Raw genomic sequence first — 24,325 nt, forward strand, 5'->3', positions numbered from 1 at the left:
TACCGATTTTTTGCTGGACTTGAACGGGAAGGTAGCTGAAGCACGCGGGCATATTTTAAAGTACTTTTGTTAATTCTTTTGTTCTTTTTTTAATTCTGCATTGACAAAGTCGTGAGCGATCGCTAGTTATTAAATAATTACTTAAAATACGATACGTTAAAAAATGTAGTCTTGTATTACCTGTTCTCCAGGGCAGTCAGTTTTTCTTCAGTCTGCTGCAGCACGCGGGGGTCTTGCTCGCTGGTGTCCTGCTGCACCGAGCTGGACATGCGCCCGCGCATCGCCGACCGCCCTCCGCCCGACATCGTACCTGAAATTATACATAATTGGATGTTGTATTCGGATTAGGATGTATAATTATGTTACAAAGTTGACGAAAAAAAACTATAATAATTTAAATAAAATTTAGATTAATAATATTTTTAGTAATTAAAATAGTTATACTTTTGACATTCAGTATTCTTTATTCTCTCAGTTATTCAGTTCATGACAACATGACACGAAACACTTATCAGAAAGTGTGACGTCACACCAACACCATTGTCAATATTGATATTTTCATAGTTCAGAATTCAGTACCACAACAACATACAGAGATACAATTTTAACCTACAACACGGCGTGACGTCACTGAAGGCATCTTGTCTTCGCGTAATTTTTAAATATATTTTATACTATTACATGTTTCAAATAACTGATTTCGAATACAATGACACTTGTCAAATAATTCACTACAATGAAATCTGTATTTTTTCAAAGAAAAAGTCGTAGCCTTGGTACAGTTAAAATTTATTTAGACACTAGCGACCCGCCCCGGCTTCGCACGGGTGCAATGCAAAATATACCTACTACAGAATAAATGCACAATTTATTTAGGGTACTTAAATGGATAAGGATTAATGCTGTATTGTTTAAAATCACTTCGTAAAAGAATAAAAATGGTTATGCTGGGTTATCCCTAAGAGATAGACATATACCATCGCGGAATTTTTTGTTGAACTTTTTAAGGTGAACAATACTGTAGTACATTATTTTGGTCTATCTCGTAGGGTTCAGCCAGCGTTTGCAATATAAGCGCAAAAAAACGTGCTTATTTACGACATCACATTAGAAAACTTTAAATTTATCAGTGTTTCTCTACTATATTATGCATTTATTATACATACAAACCTTCCTTAAGAATCACTCTATCTATTAAAAAAAACCGCGTCAAAATCCGTTGCGTAGTTTTAAAGATCTAAGCATACATACGGACATACAGCGAAAGCGACTTTGTTTTATACTATGTATATTGATTGATAAGCCAGAATAGTACAGTTCGAAATATCTGGCGATGACGTCAGTAGTTGTATAGCGTTCTCATGTACTCATACATTTGTCTGGCTCTAAAGCGACTTGGTTTGTTCATACGATTCCTATATCTAAATGAACCTTTAGTAGACATGTATCGTCAATGAAAACGTACCAGCGATTTCAATAACATCTCCCTTGAGTGTGACGACTCTATACCGCACTTGTCCGTACGCGATACGCGAGGCCTGCTCCAGGTTGTTGGCGACCAGAGTGTCGCGTAACGCGAAGTAGAACGCGGGCAACACGCGCTCGTCACGCACTTGGATGAGGTCGAAGAGACGAGGCGCGTTCTCGGGACTGGAATCAAAAAGGCTATAAGTTTTTTTTTTTTTTTAAAGAATATAGTTAAAAATGAGCAAGTCATCTGTTATATGTAGCGCAGGTAATATTGACAATACTAAAATACTCTGCAAACTTTGTCAAACTTAATGTATTTGACAGATTTTTTTACGATTTAAGAGCATACAGCTTTGATGTTTGATAGAGAAAGTATGATCATTTACGACTTAAAGGTGACAATTAGGAAGGACCTTAATTAGTTTTAAAGGTTATGCTAATTTCCAATTTTTTCAGTAATCTTCGTAACTTATTCAGTGATTCAGATATCGTTGATTGGACATTTTTATATATTACTAGCTGTCGCCCGCGACTCCGTCCGCGCGCAATTAAAAAAAAATGAAAAATAGATGTTGGCCGATTCTCAGACCTACTGAATATGCTCACAAAATTTCATGAGAATCGGTGAAGCCGTTTCGGAGGAGTACGGGAACGAAAACTGTGACACGAGAATTTTATATATTAGATAAGTTGGCAAACATAAAAACTGCGGGAATTCGCCGAAACAGCGAAGCAACCGTTACCCATAGACATCCGAAATTGCAGATGGAATTATTATTCTGTCATGTTATTGTCATGAATAGGTTTCATATATTTCTATCCTTATGGCATCAAATGCGACAGCTATACTTACTAAGTCATCCGTCTCTCGTACTGCTGTATGAGGTGTCGTTGTTTATCCAAAGCTATAAAAGTAGCTCGTCCTACGTCATTGTTCCTTAGAAACTCAACACAACTCTGTGCAGTTTCCACTGTGTCCACAACAATGTTGTCGAGAGCACCGCAACATGTTGATATAGCGATATCGTATTTAACATCAATACCGCCCAAATCACCCTTAAAAGGAAAACACAAATTATTATTGTGCCCTTCAAAATCTCCTTTAAAATATGGAATGGCCTAATTCCTTTAAATTTATTCTTCTTCTTCTTGAGGTGCCTCTTCTACTAGCGAAGGTTGGCGATTAGTTCTCTAAATTTTATTCTGTCTCTTGCGAGGCAAACAGTTGGACTGCACTTAAACAGTAGGTTTAAACTGATGGAAGTCTCAAGATAATGAATACGATACAAAAATCATATATAGCTTTAGATTTTTAAAAAGCTTTCGATACTGTTATTATTTATCTACTATCGAATTATGGAAATTATTGAATTGAAAACAATCAGAACATATTTATTTTAATAATTACTTAGAATATTATAAATGGGTGTGCAATTATTTGAAAAATACAAAGCTTTCAAAAGAATATACATATGGTGTACCCCAAGGTCGTATTCTAGGACCAATAATATTGTTACAACTTTTTAATCATTTCGATTCGTAAAAAAAATATAGAAATAAATTGATAAAACTCTTAAAGTTTTAAAGGAAAATTGGGAAATAAGATTTGTACAGCACTCACCAGTCTACCAAATATCCCGGGCAATCTGCCGCTCCTCTTTTCACTCATCAAAGAATCTAAAACTCTACCCTTAGATCTATTCGCGTTCATTGCTTGACGAGATTCTTCCAATTGTGCTCTGAAATCATATTTAAAAAAAACTTTAGTAGGATAAAAACAATGACATGAAGTTAAATTTCTGACACAATACGAGGTTTTGTATTTAAGTATCTACAAGCTCATAACATCAAATATTAGCAATAGCGGAGGTGGAGGTGGATGCGGAGGTGAATTGTGTCCACTCGATGTTAACGGAGGAGAAGAATGTAAGAAAGTAAAAATAGCAATTTCCATATGCCTCGCATTGGAAGTCAACATAAATATATATCCGAAAAAAAATACGGAGGTGGATGCGGATGTGGACGTAAGATTCCCCGGAAGTTATGCACTTGCAGAGGCTGAGGCGAAATTGCGTTACAACCCTATTTTCGACTACTGGTCTGGTATTGTGGTCTCTATTTTATTTAAGACTAGCTTTTACCCGCGACTCCGTCCGCGCGGATAAAAAAATAGAAAACGGGGTAAAAATTATCCTATGTCCGTTTCCTAGTTCTAAGCTACCTGCCCACCAATTTTCAGTCAAATCGATTCAGCCGTTCTTGAGTTATAAATAGTGTAACTAACACGACTTTCTTTTATATATATAGATATATAAGATAATGAAAGGGATGACAATATGAATTGATACAAGGGTGATTTTAGTTCTGAGGTAAGAATTACCTTAAAGATCTTGCTTCTTGTGAAAGTTTCGTATCCTCTTTCTTCAATTCTTCAAATTTTTTCTTTGCATCACGTAATTGTCTTTCATTATCAGGCACTGACGTAGCTAAATCATTTAGAGATCTGAAACATACGAATAATTTAATGAACATACTAGTTATTATATACTAATATTATATATTTCATTATGTACTTACGTTTCCTTTTCTTGTACACCTTGTACAGCTTTTTCGTAAGCATCTTTCATTCGTTGCAATTTCTCATTTTCCTTTTCTTCTGTACTCAAATATATTTTCAGCGCGGATTCAGCAAGTTTGTAATTATTTGTAGATTCGTCGACGATTTTCTTCAGATCGATTAGTCTCGCTTGTAATCTGTCTTTGATTTCTTGGAATTCTTGGGTCTTTTCTCTGTAATTAATTAATTTATTACATGTTTTTTTTTTTAATTTTTACAAGAAATGTATTACAATTACATACGAATGTATGAAGGATAGAGGTTAATGCTACATAAATGTTAAAAAAAGAAAAGTTTTTTTTTTGTTTGTAACCGACGAACTCAAAAACTACTGGATTGATTTCAAAAATTCTTTCACCATAAGAATGTTACATACTTCCAAAGTAAGCAGTTTTAATATTGTTCTAAGATAATTGAAAATAATTATCAGTTATACATAACTGTCTGTCAGCTGTCGCCCACTACTCCGTCCGCGCAGAATTAAAAAACAAACCGTAATAAATAGTACTAATAGACTAATAATAGAATAACCGTAATAATAGACTGGAAGAACACATAGGTTTACTATGATCTACATCTATGCCAAATTTCATCGAGATCCATTTAGACGTTTTGGAGATACTTTCAAACAAACATCCATCCATCCAAACATTCGCATTTATATTAGTAAGATTTACCTGACTCCAACCATCTCTTGTCCCAACTCTTCATCAGCCAATCTTTTATTCTCAGTGTGTCTTTCAAGCAAACCTTCGCAATCTTCTATTTCTTTTCTATTTTTTTCTGGGATCTGTTACAGTAAATAGCTTGTAATAAATACAGATATTACATTCATATATATGTATAGTTTATCTGTTTGAGAGAAAATGGCGGGAAATAAATTTGACAGCTCACAAATTAAAGATAAAAATTTTCAGGTTATCAAAAGAAATCTACGAGAAAAAAAATCTCTGTTCTAACCAATTCCAACTCAATAAGTTTCCCTCTCTCAGTCTCCAGCAGTTGTTCTAGATTTTTCTTCTTCTTGTTGGCCTGCGTGAGGTCCGCCTGCACTGACACAGTCCTCTTCTTGTAACTCTGCAGTTTTTCTGTTAATTCATCCTTTTTACTCTGCATTGTATTGTATTTTCTGTTAACAATTGATACTGCAATTAATCTCATAACTTAGAGAAGTAAGGATTCATACAGACCGAGTCGGTGTGTAGAGCAGATTATTATAGCAAGTAAAAATGAGCTTTGTACAATTGTATCAAGGTTGAATTTTACTTTTCATGTCTTTTTTACGCATGCTTTTGATATAAAAGACTTGCAAAGTAAAATTAAACCTTATTTCAATTGTGTAAAGATCAATTTTATTTGCTATAAAAAATCTCTTTTTGAATGGACTATTAGGGATATTTGTAACTGTTGGTTTCCTTTACATTGACATTTTTTACACCTGTTTAATACATATTGTTGTCTCTGTTTTGTGAAAGAGAACGTAAGGGATAACAATATGTATTGATAAAACTGTCACTACTGTGAACTACTGTAATAAGGATTGTCAGATTCCAACACAGTCTATGCCAGTATGCAGAAAAACCTATACCATTGGACATTTCTTCAAACCATTAATTTGTGCGAAACCAACAAACATCCATTCATCCATCTAAACCAGGGATCCCAAGAACTATTTGGGACAAGTGACCCCTTTTTCCAAAATGAACTGTTACAACAGACCCCCCATGGCCAAATTACCTACTTTTAAGATCAATTATTATTATTATTCATTCTGACTTAGGTCAATAGAAGAAGGCAGAGTGAGAATTAGCAATGCTTTAAGTTCGATAACCCTTGGGGAATCCTTGATCTAAACATTCGCATTTATGATAATAGTAATATTATAAAGTATATTATTATAGCATTTAGATAATAAAGTGTTATACTCACTGCATGCCAGTTTGATAGATATCAGACTTTTCCTTCAGTAAAGTCTGCACTTGTATCAATTTACCATCGATCGCGGCTAAATTCTCTTTCAATTCATCTAAATCTTTTTTCTTGGATTCAATAATTTTATTAGTTTCATGTCTGAAAACGATGTGTAAAATATAATTTACTTAAAAAGAAGAAAGAAGAAGAAATTAAATAAGAAAAGCTTTTCTTGAATTAAAGTTTTGATTTTTTCTAAAATGGCACTATTTTTAATAAATCAAATAATTTCATAATTAAGAAAAAGTACAGCTAATTTCTTTTTTTAAAAGCACATAAGTCATTTGATAACCCGCAGCGAGTGCAGCTTTAAGTCATAGTGTCAAAGTGACTTACATATACTTCTGCAGTAACATATTCCTCGTCCGATGCACCGTGTTCGTTAATATCATCTGTTCCACAGCTTCTCTCATCGGCTGTTCCAGCTTCAACTTCTCAGCTTCGACCAGTCGTACTCTGTTCAACTTCTCTTTTCTCATCTCACTGTATTCTTCAACTTTCACCGATAGCTGTTCTATGGGTTCCTGTAAATTACGTTGAATGTCTCAGGTATTACGACAATATTGAAGTATCACCACATTTAAAACTCATGTTATATCATAAGTATTTGCTACTAGCTTTTGTCTGCGACTCCGTCCTTGCGGAATAAAAAAGAACATAATTTGTAGCCTGTGTGTTCTTCCAGACTATTTTCTACATCTATACAAAATTGCAGCGACATCTTTTCTGTCGTTCTAGAAATACGTAGTAACAAACATCCATCTAAATATTCGCATTTATAACATTAAATAAAATAAGATAGCACTTTTCAAATATATTGTCGTCTCTGAACATCCCACGAGTCACTGTCCAGAACACAATGTTAAATGTAGTGTATTCGCATCAACTGAAAGTCAGAAAAGCATTAAACCGCTCCATACTAAAGTATAAAAATCGAATGTTACTTGCCTTATACCGGGAAGTGCCTATGATGTCTTCTAAATACTCTAGCATTCCAGACTCATGTTCCGACTGACCCTTGGGCTTCATCATTGCGATCTGCTCCACCTCGCCCTGAATAATTCAATTAAGATATTGAAATAAATTGTTTAAACTTACGCGAGACATTTTTATAGCTAAATAAAAACGACTTCATTCACGAGTTTCGAACCCATTGGGAACGTACACCTTCCCACCGTAGCCTAATAAGGAAAGGATAGGAAGAAAAGTCGACGGAAAGCCTCTAACTCATTGTATGATTTTTGCTTGCTCTTTAACGACCTTTATAGAAAATGTGTAAGGCATACCTGTAATATTAAAAATCGATTATGATCCAAATCGATTCCGTGCGAGCGCAACATTTTAGCGACTTCTTTGAACTGAACCCTGCGTCCATTCAGAGTGTAGTACGAGGAGTTGTCTTTGAACGCTGTTCTAGACACGACTATTTCACTATTGGGCACCACTGTGAAATCTTCACCTTCCTGCAACAAATTAAATATAAAATAAATACATTTTAAATAAATTGAAAAATTATTTTTACTGAGTACAAATGTATGGGCAGCGGTCGCTTCACTATTTTAACGACTATGTAGCGGGGGGGTTAAAAGTACCAAACTGTATAAATTGATTTAACTAGTGAAAATATATGTTTTAATAGATCTATACTATACTAGCTTTCACCCGCGACTCCGTCCGCGCGGAATAAAAAATAGAAAACGGGCTAAAAATTATGCTATGTCCGTTTCCTGGTTCTCAGCTACCTGCCCACCAATTTTCAGTCAAATCGATTCAGCCGTTCTTGAGTTATAAATAGTGTAACTAACACGACTTTCTTTTATATATATAGATTAGTTGTATTTAAAAGATTACTTTATCATTTCTTTTGGAAAAAAGAGACAAAAAATGTTTACAGTCAGACAAAAAATTATGGTCGTCAACGTGGTTATAAAATAGTGTGTTTTACCCTTAAATATGTATCACCGAAAAGAACTTCCGGTATCAGTACTTTATTTATTTGTACAGATCTAATTACAGAAGCCTGTCATATTTCAATAATCATAATTACTGGTAATGTCTAATATCAGCTTACCATAAAAGGGTTGACAAAAATTATAGCTAAAATGTAATTAAAACACTATCAAAGTTTTTTATGGTTTGGCCTTATAACTTAGCAAAAACGTTATTTCATACTTTAGAAATTAACTTCTGCCTATACATTACATTTTTATTTCACGAGCAAAATATTCGCGTAGTCAATAATAACTCATTTAATCCATTTAGAAGGCAAACATTGTACACTTATTCACAGATTAGATACGTTTATTTATTATTAAACTGGCATGTTATTTATTTATTACAGTATTGTTTATAATTTAACGCCATTCGTCTCGTTGGTAATTGAAAAATATCAAAGTATTAATAGAACGAACGCTTGAGTTTAAAATTTATTGAAAAAAAATTAAAGAAAGTTTAGAAAATTTAAAATGAACATTTTAATTTTGTTTCTACGTGAGTTAAATTTATCTAGTAAATAATATAATTTAACAATTTAGTTAGTATATTACATAATATATACTATAGAATGTAATTAAGTGGAAAAATAAGAAATATTAATGTATGTTTACTGATAAGGTCTTTCATGTTTATTCTACTATTAGCTGTCGCCCGACTCCGTCCGCGCAGAATTAAAAAAACCTTTATAAGCAGTCTATGTGTTCTTCCAGACTTTGTTCTACAACCGTGTCAAATTTCATCAAGATTCGGAGATACCTTCAAATAAACATCCATCCATCCATCGAAACATTCGCATTTATAATATTAGTAAGATACGTATTTCTGCTCAAAATCACTAACAACTAGTTGCAAAATAAGAGTAACTATTTATAGAATAACTGCTTTGTATTAGAACAAAAATACATCTCTATGTCTTCTTATCTTCGATATTAATATTATTTAATCCACAGTTTCGATCATCGGTCTAACATTTGCGGTGCCGTGGACTAAAGCGCCAGAGTTTGCTTGCAGATGCCCACCGGGCAAGTCAGTGTGTTCCAGCAATCTGCTGACGTACGATGGTATTTGCAATATGATATGTGCAAGCAAATTCCTCAAACAAAAGCTGTTTGTGCTCCACGAAGGGAAATGCAGACTGGACTATAAACTCTATACAAGACTATAGAATAAAATAAAATTATAATTATTTGCTTCATTTCAATATCTCGGTGTCCTTATCCCACTATACCAGTGATTCTCAAACTTATTTCTTTGACCGCCCCATTTGAAAATCAATTATATTACAGAGCCCCATAATTTTTATTCAGCCCTAAAACTTAAAAACCACAATTTCATTACTTTAATTAATTTCAATGCCCCCCATTTTTTGGGCCCCTTATCGCCCTCTCCTAGGTTTCAAACGCCCCCAAGGGGGCGTTATCGCCCACTTTGGGAAACACTGTTCTATACGGTCGTCAAAACAAGTTTTCTCTTTCGAAATCGATCTATCGTTTGTCGTTTCATTCGTCACTCTCTGCTTAATCTGGTACCGATGTACCTCCTAACATTAACGAAATCTCTTAATATGAGAATAAACCTTAATTATAACAAAATAAACATGACATATTCGAGACTAACGTTCAATAATTAGGATAAAATAAGTAGAAAATTAGCTAATAAACAATTAGTTCCAGAACGAAACGTTTCGAATACTATTATTTTTAATGATTGGCCATCATCTGATTTAAAGAAAATTTATTAAGTGTACAAGAACCCAAAAAAGCCCCGAAATGATACAAAAAAGGTCGGGTGTAATAGTCGTTTAATTAGGATTAGCCGCAAGCACGTATAAACAATTAAATCAAACGCTTGCGTGAATTTATATCGTACAGCGCCATCTAGTGTCTTTAGAACAAAAACTGTACGTTAACAACTTTCGCGTTTTTACGCCTGAACATACCGCCCACCATGGACAGAATGTCCATCACAAACAAATACAAATTTGAGTAATATTACAAACTTGGCGGCAGTTGCACAAGCTCCTTGACTGAGAGCACAATAATCAAACCATCAATAGCAACTGTCCGCCCACCATGCTAGGATAAACAAGAAATTACAGAAAGTTTAACTAATCACTAAATGACAAAAAATGATATGGTAAGACAACTATATGGCGTTATTACATAATGTAACGCGAATCAAAATTAAACAAAAAGTAAGAAACACATATAAAATTACTTACAACTATTTTACAATGATAGCAATTATGCTAGTGGACTGTATATACAATTAATTAAATTCTAATATCTAAGAGACCGGTAACACAACTAACTTGGACAATGGTCGCTTTATTATGCTGCCCTTGCATCGCACACTGACAACCCTCGTAAGGTTGTCCAAACCAGTATGCTTTTCAGTAATGACTCCAAAAAGCCACTTGGCCGGTGGGAGATCAACTTCACGAAGAAGTACAACATCGCCTATTTTAGGTTCCGCGACCTGGTCCTTCCATTTATAGCGATGCTGCAACTGAGCGAGATATTCGTCAGACCATTTACGCCAAAATTCTTGCAGCATGCGCTGCGTAAGTTGCCATCTTTTAAGTGAGGTGATATTGAAGTCCTTATAATCTCTATCAGGGACAACCACTAGTGGTCCCCCTACCAAGAAATGACCAGGGGTCAAAGGAAACGGATCGTCCGGGTATGTTGGTAGCTGTGACATAGGTCTTGAATTTAAACAGGCTTCGATCTGCGCCAGTAATGTGGTGATTTCTTCAAACGTTAATGTACTGTTGCCCATTATTCTACGGAGATGGTGTTTGGTGGACTTCACTCCTGCCTCCCACAATCCTCCAAAATTCGGAGAATGTGGAGGGATGAAGTGCCACTCTGTACTATTTGTGGCACACCACTCGGCGATTTCACGTGCCATGGCAGACCTTTCTGCGTTGAACAAAATCTTCAACTCCTTCGCGCTACCAACGAAAGTGGTACCGTTGTCGCTCCAGATCTCTGCGACATGTCCTCGCCTGGCTACAAAGCGTTTAAATGCTGCTAAAAAGCCTTGAGTAGTCATGTCGCTAACGACTTCAAGGTGGACGGCCTTTGTAGCCATGCAGACAAACAAGCATATATAGCCCTTTGTGGAGTGATATCCACGACCCTTGGTAGGACGAATATTAATGGGACCAGCATAGTCCACTCCACTACGCAGAAAAGGACGACTAGGGGTAACTCTCGCCTCTGGTAATTGGCCCATCATTTGCTGTCTACACTTTGCGGAATGACGAACACAAACTACGCACTTCCAGACGTGCTGTCGAATAAGACCTTTTGCATTGATGATCCAATATTTGGATCTGAGATAGTTGGCCATCAATTGTGGGCCACCATGCAACGTTTTCCGATGTGCATCGTCTATTAATAAACTTGTTAAATGCGAGCCATGAGGAATCAATATGGGATGCTTCATGTCATTTTCCAGTGCAGCCATCTGCAAACGACCACCGACTCTCAAGATGTCTTCGGAATCAAGAAACGGATTCAACGAGGTAAGTCTACTTTTTTTGTTCACCTTGCCATGCTTCTTTAGATTATCCATCTCTTCCTGGAAATAATGCCGTTGACACATTTTAATGCAGGTTTTCAAAGCTTGTCCCAGTTCCTCTGCTTTCAAAGTACCCGTTGATTTTAGAGACAAAAACCTTCTACAGTAAGCTACGACTCTGGTAAGTCGCATTAACGACGAATACTTGGTAAGTATGCTACTCTCTGCTGTGGTGCTTGTAGCGGTGTGACATTTTAACTTTCTCTCTTCGACTGTAGTATCCATAATCTCTTTTTTATATTCGATGTTTTTCTTTTTCAGGAATGTCGGACCCTGCTTCCATATCTCATTATTGGTGCATTCCGATGGTTTTACGCCTCTGGACGCGCAGTCGGCAGGATTCTGCTTCGTGGATACGTGAGACCACTGACTTCCATCCAAGACGGTAAGCACTTCCGACACTCTATTTGCTATGAAAGTTTTCCAACGACTAGGGTGGCTCCTGAGCCAAGCCAATACTACCGAGGAGTCAGTCCAAGCATGGATGTTTTGCTTGGATATTCCGAGAACTGTGGATACTTCCTTTAACAGCTTGGCGAGCAATACTGCTCCGCAAAGCTCGAGTCTCGGAATTGACACCTGCTTGACGGGTGCCACTTTAGTCTTAGATGTGATAAGGTTGACATGAATGGACCCGTCTCTATCGATAATGCGAGTATACACTACGGCTGCATACGCAACATTGGATGCATCGGCGAAGCCATGCAGCTCTACCACGCAGTCATCACTGGATGCATGAATCCAACGAGGGAGACGGAAGTGGGTAAGTTGCTTCAATTCTTCTCTATACTCAAGCCAGTCCTTCAACAATGGTGAGGGTAGTTCCTGATCCCACTCGATGCCCGACAACCATAGTTTTTGTATCAATACCTTGGCCGTTATTATGGCTGGAGCTATCCATCCGAGTGGGTCAAACAATTTCGCGATATCCGAAATAACTCTGCGTTTAGTTACAGGTGTTTCTAAAGGAGGAAGATTCACGGTGTATTCGAATTCGTCGGACCTCCTATTCCAGGTAAGTCCTAAAATTTTGCTAACGGCGTCTGTTTTAAGTTCCAGGTGTTCTCCGGTTGCTTGTCTGTGGTCTTCCTGTATGTGATCTGACAATTCGGAACTATTGGTGGACCATCGCTGAAGCTCGAAGCCTCCACGAACAAGTAACTCCTTCATTTCGTGATAGATTTGAATACCTTCTCCAACGTTCTGGCATCCTGTCATTAAATCGTCGACATAGAAGTCCTTCAATACACGATTCGATGCTAGAGGAAAATCAGTTCCCTCATCGTGTGCAATCTGCTGCAAAGATTTCACTGCTAAGTATGGTGCCGATGATGTGCCGAAGGTCACACGGAGTAGACGGAAATGCTGCAACTCGTCTTCTGGATTTTCGCGCCATATGATTCGTTGAAAATCAACATCCGTCTCAGACACCTTGACTTGTCTGTACATCTTAACGATGTCTGCAACGAGGCATATTGGAAACTGACGCCAATTCATCAGGATGTGACGCAACTCTGGTTGGAGAGCTGGACCGACCAAAAGATCCTGATTCAACGACGCTCCATTTGTTCCCGGACACGACGCATCGAAAACAACTCTCACCTTGGTGGTAAGCTTGTCATTTCGCACTACTGCGTGATGTGGTAAATACACCGCATCAGTCGTTTCTTTATCCTCGACCTTCTCCATGTGGCCAAGGTCCAAGTATTCATTGATGACCTTGACATATTCTTTCTTCATCTCAGGGTCTCGTAAAAACCGCTTTTCTAAAATAAGAAACCTTTTCTGGGCAATTTGTTTCGAGTCACCATATTTGCATTTTGGATCCGGTGTGCGAAAGGGCAACCTAACCACGTAACGACCAGATTCGTCTCTACGCGTCGTTTCCGTGAACAATCTTTCACACAACTGCTCTTCTTCCGTCAGATATGTTTTCTCAACATCATAATGGTCGGACTCCAACTCCCAGAACTTCCGTAAGAGCTCACTCTCGTTTGAATGAGCTGAGTGCAAGCTAACAATAACGTTGTGACATGTTTCCGATTGGCTGCCTCCTTCTTCAATTTCACCTGAAAGGATCCAACCAAATCTAGTATTCTGTGCAAGAGGGTAGCCCGGCGGACCCCTAATCAACCCTTGCAACAGAATTTGGCTGTAGACTTCGGCACCTAATAGAACATCGATTTTGTTGGGTGTGCCAAACGAAGGGTCAGCTAAAACTTCACAAGATAATGAAGGCAACATCGGGACGACAATCTTCCTATCAGGCAAGAGAGACGTCACCTTGTTCATAACATACGCCTTGACAGAGATGACAAAACTGGGGTCGTGACGGGACTGAATTTTCATGGTAACCATGAACTTACAGGCCAATGACGCTTGGGGGTCACCGCCCAGACCTGAGATTACAGTTTTGATGGGATGTCTTTTTAATCCCAATAACTGGACCGCGGACTCCGTAATGAACGAAGCCTGAGACCCCTGGTCTAATAGGGATCTTAAACAAATCAAAGATCCAGTTCTCGCCTCTACATCAATCAAGGCCGTGGCCAAGAGTACGTGTGTACTAGCCTTGGCGAAACACGTCATAGCTCGTGTGGACTCACCCGCTGAAGATGAAGCTGCTTCTGACGCAACAACATCGCTACTAATGGACTGACCTGGATTACTATCATCAGTTTTCGGGGTACTTTTAGGGTGAAGAAGCGTATGATGTCTTCTTCGACAAAGATGACACCTTGTAGATTGCCGGCAGGTATACATGGAGTGGCCTGCGCTCAAACAATTAAAACACAGCCTACTGGTTTGGACAAACTTACGTCGATTTTCTACATCTTCCTGGGCAAACTTTTTACAATTACATAACTTGTGTCCTTTATCAGTACAAAAAACACAACTGATATTATGAGTGGTGGTTACATGTAATGCCGTAGCATTTTTTGGCTTAGTGTTACCTTGCTTATTTACATTATTTGAACCTAGGCATTCTAATGCCCTAAACCTATTTTCTAAGAAAGTTTTAAATTGACTCAGTTCTGGTAATTTATTTGAACAATCGTTAATTAAATTTTCCCACAATTTCCGTGACTCTGGATCAAGTTTTTGGCTGACAATATAAATAACAAGTATGTCCCATGAACCAACGTCAACCCCTAAGTTTTCAAGTGCATGTAAACATTCGTTCGTTGTGTCAAGTAATTCTTTAACGGCACTTGAAGACTCCACGGTGATGTTCCTTTGGTTCATGAATCTTTTTAAAATACAATTGGCCAAAAACTTTTTATTGTTATATCTACTCTCCAATTGGGCCCAACAGGTAGTATAATTATCGGCCGTGATGGGTATATGTCGTAACAATTGCTCAGCTTCTCCTTGCAAATGGCTCTTAAGATAATGGAGTCGTTGTACATCGTCTAAACTTGGGTTATTGTGAACGAGAGATACAAACAGGTCTCTAAAACTAGTCCACTCCACATACTTGCCAGAAAACGTTGGGATGTCTATCTTCGGTAGGCGTACACAGGGACCTTTGGATTCGCTATTTGAAGATTGCGTTATCGGCGCAGTCGCCCGCAATTTCACCAAGGCTCCTTTTAATTTCGATTTAAATTCAATATAAATCTCCTCAACTTCATCGAAGCGATCTGATTTATAATAATCAGAGGATTCAAACTCTGTGCCTTCCGATTCAAAAATCATCCTCTGATGACCCTCCTTAAACGATGTCCAACACTCCTCCAAATTATCCAAACGCGTTTCGACATTTGACAATGTTATCTTATCCTTTGACTGTTTGCCAAAATTTATTTTGTTTTTAATTATTCTGTTTTTAATATCCTCCTGATACTTGAGCAAACGATCCATATTTAAAATTATAAATAAGAAGGATACTTTAACACAAGACACTGATACTAAACACGCAACAAATAAAAAAACAAACAATAAAATAAAACGATCAAATCAATTAATAAGATACAAGGTAAGTAGAAAACACTAGTCCAAAGTTGAATGCAAAAGTTTTACAAGTTTATTAATTATTCGAAATACTACAAGTGTAAGGGATTCGATATTAAATTTTACTAAGTCCAAATTACAAAAATTTTCTAAGTCCCTTATTCTGTAAAATAATCTAAGTCCGGTATTCAGTGAAATTTTTCTAAGTCTTTAAGACATAACAATTCGCTATAAAATCGGGCATGGATTCCCCGTCTGAACACTTTTTCTTAAATTATTCTAAGTCCTAATCTACACTTGTATTATTTTTGCATGCATTAACTATTCTTATCTTATAAACAACATAAGCTACGCGGATGATATGGCGCTGCTGGGCCCGACTGCGGGGTCTATAGGACAGATGATAAGAGTTTGTGAGAAGTACGCCGCATCGCATGGTCTGATATATAATGTTAAAAAGAGTGAGTTTATGCTCTTCAAGGCCGCAAGCAGGGGTCCTGATATTTTACCCCCAATCAATTTGAATGGCACGAGATTGAACCGGGTAACGCGATTTAAATACCTTGGGCATATTCTTGCTGATGACCTTAAAGACGATGACGATGTTGAAAGGGAACGCAGGGCCCTGGCGGCTCGAGGGAACATGTTAGCCCGCAGATTTTCTCGATGTACGGATCAGGTAAAAATAACACTGTTTAAAGCATATTGTCAAGGCTTGTACACGGGGAGTTTGTGGTTTGCTTGTTCCCAAAGGTCTTTGGATGCCCTGCGCATACAATATAATAACGTTTTCAGGATGTTGATGAAACTCCCCCGATTCTGTAGTGCCTCCGTCATGTTTGCCCAGGCTCAAACCGACGGATTCCATGCAATTATCAGAAAAAAGGTAGCGTCACTGGTGAGGAGGCTCCGGGAGAGTGACAACAGCATCCTGAAAGAAATAGCTAGCGACCCTAAGGCGCCTGTGCTGAGACATCTCGTGCGGACTATGATCCCGCAAGGGATGTCTCCTAAATATATGACGCATTAGAGTTTCATACATGTAAATTATACATATTTTCCACTAGTACTATTTCTACTAACCCTAGTCATTTAAGTTTTAAGTTTTTTGTAATTTACTAACCAAATATGGATCTATGTTGTCCGAAAATAAAGAATTTGAATTGAATTTATCTAAATAAACTAAGTAAAGTTCTTCTAAGCAATAAGGTTCAAATTGTTCACTTCTCAATTAAAATGTATAAAGTACTTACAGTTTGCCTCGTAACACCGTACACACACTCACACTATGACACTTCACTGATGTACCGTCGCAGGTAAAGGCGGATGAGGAGGTGCTCCCCCCGCTGCTAGAGTTGAACTGCTTTGGTGGTGTTAGTGCGGTCTCTCCGCACTAACTGCTGCCCGGGCTGTGACACTCACTGACGTCTTCTTCAGAACGCACACAAATCAAATCCGTGCCAGCTATGTTTTATGTGGCAATATCGACGTGACCACTTGCTCAAGTAAGCACCCAAGGTGCGCGGAACTGTACATGTATACTGCCAACGTCCAAGATGCCAATATCCGGCAATCGTAAGGACCATGTACAAGAACCCAAAAAAGCCCCGAAATGATACAAAAAAGGTCGGGTGTAATAGTCGTTTAATTAGGATTAGCCGCAAGCACGTATAAACAATTAAATCAAACGCTTGCGTGAATTTATATCGTACAGCGCCATCTAGTGTCTTTAGAACAAAAACTGTACGTTAACAACTTTCGCGTTTTTACGCCTGAACATTAAGTAACTGAAAAAATGTATTTTTTCATAACATTTTATAAATCAAAATGATAAAATTTTCAAATAACGTTATTTAATCTACTCACCCTCTTAATTAAGGATTTAATTTATTGATTTAAAGAACCTTTAATTATAAAAGTATGAAAGTTTACATTTCTATGCCTAGTCTAGGTCTATAACTTACATTCCTAGATATAGTAACAAAAAAAAAATTAAAGTAATGTTCTTTGGAGTTACCAAATCAATTTAACAATTGAATAATGAAAATTTTAATAATCAATTTAAAACAAACGCTCAAAAAGCGTTGACAAGTATTATTAGAAATTAATTATCGAGGTAACATACCTAATTTAGTAATACAGGTAACTATTTAATAGGTAATGTGCTGTTTTCATAATAAACCGTAACTGTAAAAATCTACAATATATTGTTTGTTAAAATAACCGCGAAAATTACAAGATAAGAATTTTCTTTCAATTATAAAAGGGCGGTTGTTCATTGTTTTTTTAGCAAAAACTTCAAATTCAAGATGAAGTTGTGTTTATTAGTTTGTAAGTTATTTTATTTAAATGTATTACTAATAGTTTTTATAAAGTGAATAAAATATTTGCGTGGTGAAGTTATCATACTAATATTATAAATGCGAATGTTTAGATGAATGGATGGATGGAAGTTTGTTTGAAGGTATCTCTAGAACAGCTAAACGGATCTCGATGAAATTTTGCATTTATGTAGAACATATTCTGGAAGGATATATAGGCTACTTATTATGTATTTTTTAATGCCACGCGGTCGGAGTCGCGGACGACAGCTAGTAAATCCATATTTTCTGACTATTCATCTGAGTAACAGGCGTGAAGTTAATTTTTTTAAACATAAGAGATTAACATAAACATTGAATTTTCATCTTTTGATATTCGACGTTATTAAAATTTTATTAAATTATCGAATTTAATTTGAAGTCCTTATTTGATGTTAAAAAAAATTTGACTGGACAAATTACAAACGGACCGCAATCGCGATTTGGCAGTGACATGACTAATTTAATGTATGATTTCAGTGGCAGTTGTGATGGTCGCCGCGGAAAGTAGATGGACAACACCGCCCAATGGTTACTCATGCATGTGCCCGCCCGGACTTCCAGTGTGCGCTAGTAACTTGGTCACATATCTCGGCATATGCAACATGCAATGCGCACAACATTGGATTCAAGAGAAACTGTTCGTCATCTACAACGGAGACTGCAATGATATAATTCATCACAACAAAAGATTTGTTTAACAATGCATATGCATTATATGAAAAAAAAAATATTGTAACGTTAAAAACGTCAAACAATTTTAAAACCTACAAGGGATTTTCAAATTCTTTATTCTCTAACTCCATGTAATCAATTTCCATCTTTATAATTTAAAATTCATCGTGATGTCAAATAAAAAAAAAACTTTTAAACACAAATAAAATATTACAAAAATTACATCTTCGATTTTTATTTTATTTCAATGTTCAAAGTTTGTACATATTGTAGTATGGACATTTCTACATCTAACTTGAAAATATTCGTATTACAATACCGAGAAATAAGATGCGATAATGAAAAAAACAAAAAAAGCCAATATATTGAATCCTATGAAAATGTCATACATTGCATAAAGTTTTTTTTTTTTAATAAGGGGGCAAATTAATAGCGGTTCGGACATTAATTGATCCGACGCCCATGGACATCCGCAACAAGAGAGGAACCGTACGCACTTTTCGGTTCACACACAGCTTGCATTATAATATGAAAAAAAGAATGGTAGGGTATCTACGTATCTATGGTAAGATATCTCATTCAAAATCCAAGTGCCTTTACAAACCTTCACAATTCCATTATAACTTGACCAGAAATTTAAAACACCTCACCAAATTGAGGAAAAATATAAAAATAAACTTGATAATATATACAGAAATATTAAAGAACTATTCTTCTCGTACTTTTACAAAGTAATGTAAAAAAAGTCGATTGATTCGCTCCCCTGAAAGACTCTCCGCTTTCCTAGACAGGCTCAGTACCACTGACTAAGCTGCTACCACTACCCCTGCAAGTTAAAAATCGTAAAAAGTAAAAATCAGGTAAAAATCGTAAGGACAGACACAGTGTTGACTATAAACTACCATAAAACCTTTAAAATCACGTAATAATTGAACTTGAACAATTTATAATTAGTTATTTAGTTAATTGTAAGGGCTCGATTTCCGCAACTCCACGACCGCCGCGTATTTTGCGTGTGAGCAGGATCTGGTTCCACTCCAGCCAACCCAACTCTCCAAAGAATCCCAGCGACCTCTTGATGTCGGTGATCTCTGGGAGTGTTCTCGGTGATCCGAGATGTTTAATTTATAATTATTAACATGAATTAAATGTTTTGCAATAAATGCGTATAATGAAGTTGTATTTTAAACAAACCATAAAAAACATTAACCAAGTTATATATTTAAGTAATCAAGCGTAATAATGATTAAGTTATATAAAAAGGCCATACATTAAATGGCTTTCAATCGTAAAATTGAAGTCACAATGAAGCTGTGTTTCCTAATTCGTAAGTTAAATATTTTTTTAATGTTTATGTTTTGTAAAAATATTTACTTTTTCAAGTCTTATTTATGGTGGCACAAGATTCAACAAGTAGTGTTAAGTGAAATTCGAATAGTTATAAATAAATTAGATTTAGGTCCGGAAAAAGTTTCATGTATTTGAAGGTATGGCTAGAAATATAAAATATTATTTATTTAAATATGTATTATGTAATTTTATTCAATAATATTTGGCACACCTAGTTTTTAATTTCCGTCTTTTGCCAATCCATACAATAGACCTCGACTAGACTAGAAATAATATCCTAACTATTACACTGATTTCAACAATAAGATTTTTTTAATTAAATTATTTTGAAATTTCAGTATCGGTTATAATGCTTGCTACTTCAAGTTGGGCTGCTTCCCCGGATGTCTACCCATGCTACTGCTCCCCAGGACGCCCCGTTTGTGCCAACAATCTCGTCACTTACTATGGAATATGCAACATGAAATGTGCTGAACACTTCCTCAAACGAAAACTATATGTAGTATATCAAGGGAAATGCTTGGATTAAGTATACGAGTTTTAACTGAAACTTCTTGAAAAAGAAAATAATAACAATATGAAATGTTCCTTCAAATTCTTAAATTTTGACCAAAATTCGGTAAATTTATTACATATTTTTTGGATAATAAATTCACAGTTTCATTACTTTGGGTGACTTTTATCTAATAAAATTTGAAATAAAATTTGTAAAAAATAATTATGTATTCTTTCTTGACTGTTTATAGACATAATATTTTCATTAATTGAATGGATGTAATTACGAAAAAACTTTATAACAATGTACCTTTTTTAAAAATATTATATTATTTTCCCCTAAAAAAAATCTCATCTATGCCTAACTCAAAGTACTTGAAAAAATATTAAATGATTAACTCAAGTCACTGAGAGTAGTGGTAGCAGTACTAACTGTGGGTTTCCAAGTCCAAAATCTCTGTATAAAACATATTGTCATCCCTGTCATCATCTTTGACAAAATAGAGATAGCAATATGTTTTGAATGAAGATTTTGAACTCGGAAACCCATGGTAAATTGTTATTTACATGAGTAAATTATATTCTGTTTGCTTCCGAAAAAAAAATGAAGTTGATTTTTTTTTCTTTAATAACCCATTAATAAAACAGCATAACCCAATTTGTCATACACTAAATAAACCAAGAAATATTCAAGATAAAAGATAAAGACATGCATATTTAAGCAGCAAATTTTCTTAATGCATTTCACACAAAAGTTAGAATCTCGAGATGAAGCTGTGCTTGATATTTTGTGAGTATTTTTTTTTATGAATTAATGATACCAATATTATAAATACGAAAATTTTAAAGGTTGGATGAATGAATGTTTGATAGAAGGTATCTCCAAATGACTTAAAGGATTTCAATGAAATTATGGCATACATGTAGAACATACACTGGAAGAACACATAGAACGAAGTTACGGGCAAATGCTAGTCGCTAAAAATCTTTCAAGTTATAATATGTTAAACACTTAAACATATAGCCATACATACATAGCCATTGTACAAATTATTTTGAATGATGTCTATATTTTTATACTAGTTTTTTAACATTTTTTATGGATCAAAATAAACTTTTATAATTTTAAGTCTCTGTAGTTAATTTTTCAAGCTAAATCTACACTAAGGGATATTAAGTTCATAGCTTATTTCTCATTTTAACCCTTTCAATGAAAAGTGTTCCAACTAATGATATTGCTTAAGAGAATAGTAACAATTTATTTATCATTCCAGTGTCAATAGCAATGATTGCTAATGCAAAATGGACAACTCCGGACCCCGGCTTTTCTTGCATATGCCCTCCCGGAGAACCACTGTGCGCAAGCAATCAACAAACATATTATGGTATATGCAACATGCTTTGCGCACAACATTGGATTCAACAAAGACTGTATGTTGTGCATGAAGGGGAATGTTGAACTTAAATAATCAAGCAACCTTGTAAAGAAATGCTGTGGAAAATTCTTGAATCATTTTTTTTTTGGAGAATATCACAAATTGGAAAATTATTTTTATCATTAAATTCCAAATTTATGGCTACTTTTTAATTTAATTAAGGAGAAGCCTTAACAATAAGGCTTTTTCTTAAATTATCCTTATAATCCATTTTAAAAAGCAACTCAATCTTACTAATATTATAGATACAAATGCTTGGATGGAAGAATGGATGTTTGTTTGAAGGTATCTTAAGAATGGCTGCATTGATCTTGCTGAAGTTTGGTATAGATGTAGAATATAGCCTAGAAGAGCACATAGGCTAAGCAGGTTTTTTTTATTCCGCACAGAGTTGCGGGCTACAGCTAGTAGCTAATATTTTTATTTCTAGTATAGCAAATATTATATGTATTTAAAATTTTAACTCCATTCATGAACAATAAGTTTGTACTAGTTATTATACTTTATACTATTGTTCTATTACAACTCATATATTGAGAACTAACCACTATATATAAAGCCACTTACCCCATCAATAATCTGACAGAAGTGTACCGCAACACTGGCACTTGCTATATTGGAGAACTTATTGGATGAGTGAATCAGTACTGAGATCTTCTTTGATCGAATCTTTGTGGCTCGGTAACCAAAAACAAAGAGCATAGAATCAATCACATTGCTCTTACCACTTCCATTTGGCCCAATTATTGCAGTGAAACTCTGTAAGAAAACATTGGTTTTAATAATTGAAAAACACATTGGACATTCATAAAAACAAAATAAGTATTCAAAAGAGACTAGAGTCTGCAAATGCCACATATTTATGGAAAATAAAGTTTCTTTTCCATCCAAACATTTCTTTACAAAAATCTACCGTTAGCTATAGTCAAGTTACATAGTAACTGGTTACTAGTACTGGAATACCTTTATTATACAGAGTAGAAGACTGTAGAAAGAAAAAACGATGTTTATAGGGTAATCTCAATTGAATCTATCTTCACTAGTCATCCTTTTCTTATTACAATAGAGTGAGAATGGAAAGAACAATTTTATGTAGTTTTATGAGATTGAAGAACTATGTAGTTGATATTGGCAGATTTTTATGGCATTATTACGACTTTACTAAATATTATAGCTGTACTGTCACTCAATTAATGATTATTATTAAAATAACACAAAAAACAATTTACCTTATGGAATGGGCCCAAAATTTGTACTCCCGCGTAACTTTTAAAGTTTTCGTTTACAATACGAGTTATTATTAATCTTGGACCATTAGCATCGAAAGTAAGTGCCGGTTTAGGCGCTGGTGGAATGTATATGTCTCCAATGCGAACACCACCTTCTTCATCATCAGAAATGTGATCTATATCTCCATTCACATGACCGTTACTACCGCTTGGTTCACCATTATGATTAGGCACAGAATTTTCGTCCACCTCCATGGGCTCTTCTTCCACCCTCTTCTTTTTCATTTTTTGCATTATTTACCTATCCTAGAATGTAAATATTTGATACAATTTATACAACGCTATGTGTTGTTTAGGACAATTTAAACGAAAAAACGACAACGGACAAGCTATATTGACAGTGACAGCTGACAGCCCAAACCAAACCATAACCAATGCCACACACGCCACAGACTAATGATTACCGCTGACCAAGTTAATTTGAACCATAGATACAGTATTATTTATATCTTTGACCTGTCAATCGCGCGAATTTTCCTTTTTTTCCAGTAAAAACTGCTTGATTGTACAGTTGTGTTACACAACACTGCTGACTACAAAGTAATACCACATATTCTTTGGTCGAAAATATGTATAATGTATAAAGAATATATAGTGGCTACAGGAAACTACGATCCGATCCAATACATTGATGAATCGAGATAATGAAATACGATTCGTTATTAGATCGATACACGTATGCGGTGGATCGCGACTTAGGTGTTCTCTTCATAAATATAAAAGTAAAAATCATTGCAATACAGTCGGCCGTTTGTTTGTCTAGTGTGTGCACCCACATCCAACCCAAATATTTCATCGTGCCAATATGCGCAGTTACAGCCCGACCAGATCAAAATGTAAAAAATCTCTAGTCTGAGTGGAACAAACTCTGCTGGCAGGGCCAATAGGGCTTAACTTAATTTCGTAGTTGAATCCAGAGTTACTTCCCATATTGATATATGGATTCAACAATATTTGTAACAACACGCCAATAGATGTCGCCAGTTGCAAGCCTAAGTGTAACAACACACCAATAGATGTCGCCAGTTGCAAGCCTACGTCATCCTCCCACCGCCAATGACACCTGCCATGCCTGGAGGGGGAAGCGTAGCCAGCCTATATAAGCCAATGCGCAGCTCATTTAGA

The 24,325-nt window shown here is 35.8% G+C and overlaps 1 protein-coding gene across 1 annotated transcript in view; it reads right to left on the minus strand.

The window, feature by feature from the left end:
* Nucleotides 1–23,546, minus strand: part of LOC106707333 (structural maintenance of chromosomes protein 4) — a 32,008-nt gene extending 8,462 nt beyond the window's left edge. Inside the window, exons 1-14 of the mRNA XM_045684283.1 lie at nt 23,141–23,546; nt 22,479–22,670; nt 7,345–7,521; nt 7,007–7,111; nt 6,395–6,582; nt 6,017–6,157; nt 5,048–5,216; nt 4,765–4,877; nt 4,048–4,260; nt 3,851–3,973; nt 3,092–3,209; nt 2,324–2,526; nt 1,466–1,650; nt 181–310 (exon numbers count right to left, since the gene is read on the minus strand). Of these exons, the coding sequence (XP_045540239.1) occupies nt 181–310; nt 1,466–1,650; nt 2,324–2,526; nt 3,092–3,209; nt 3,851–3,973; nt 4,048–4,260; nt 4,765–4,877; nt 5,048–5,216; nt 6,017–6,157; nt 6,395–6,582; nt 7,007–7,111; nt 7,345–7,521; nt 22,479–22,670; nt 23,141–23,434 (2,351 nt within the window). The 5' untranslated portion in view covers nt 23,435–23,546. The remainder of the gene's footprint in view (nt 1–180; nt 311–1,465; nt 1,651–2,323; nt 2,527–3,091; nt 3,210–3,850; nt 3,974–4,047; nt 4,261–4,764; nt 4,878–5,047; nt 5,217–6,016; nt 6,158–6,394; nt 6,583–7,006; nt 7,112–7,344; nt 7,522–22,478; nt 22,671–23,140) is intronic.
* Nucleotides 23,547–24,325: the final 779 nt, after the last annotated feature.

This window comes from Papilio machaon, chromosome 25 (assembly GCF_912999745.1).
Source record: "Papilio machaon chromosome 25, ilPapMach1.1, whole genome shotgun sequence".
NCBI classification, from domain to species: Eukaryota; Metazoa; Arthropoda; class Insecta; order Lepidoptera; family Papilionidae; genus Papilio; species Papilio machaon.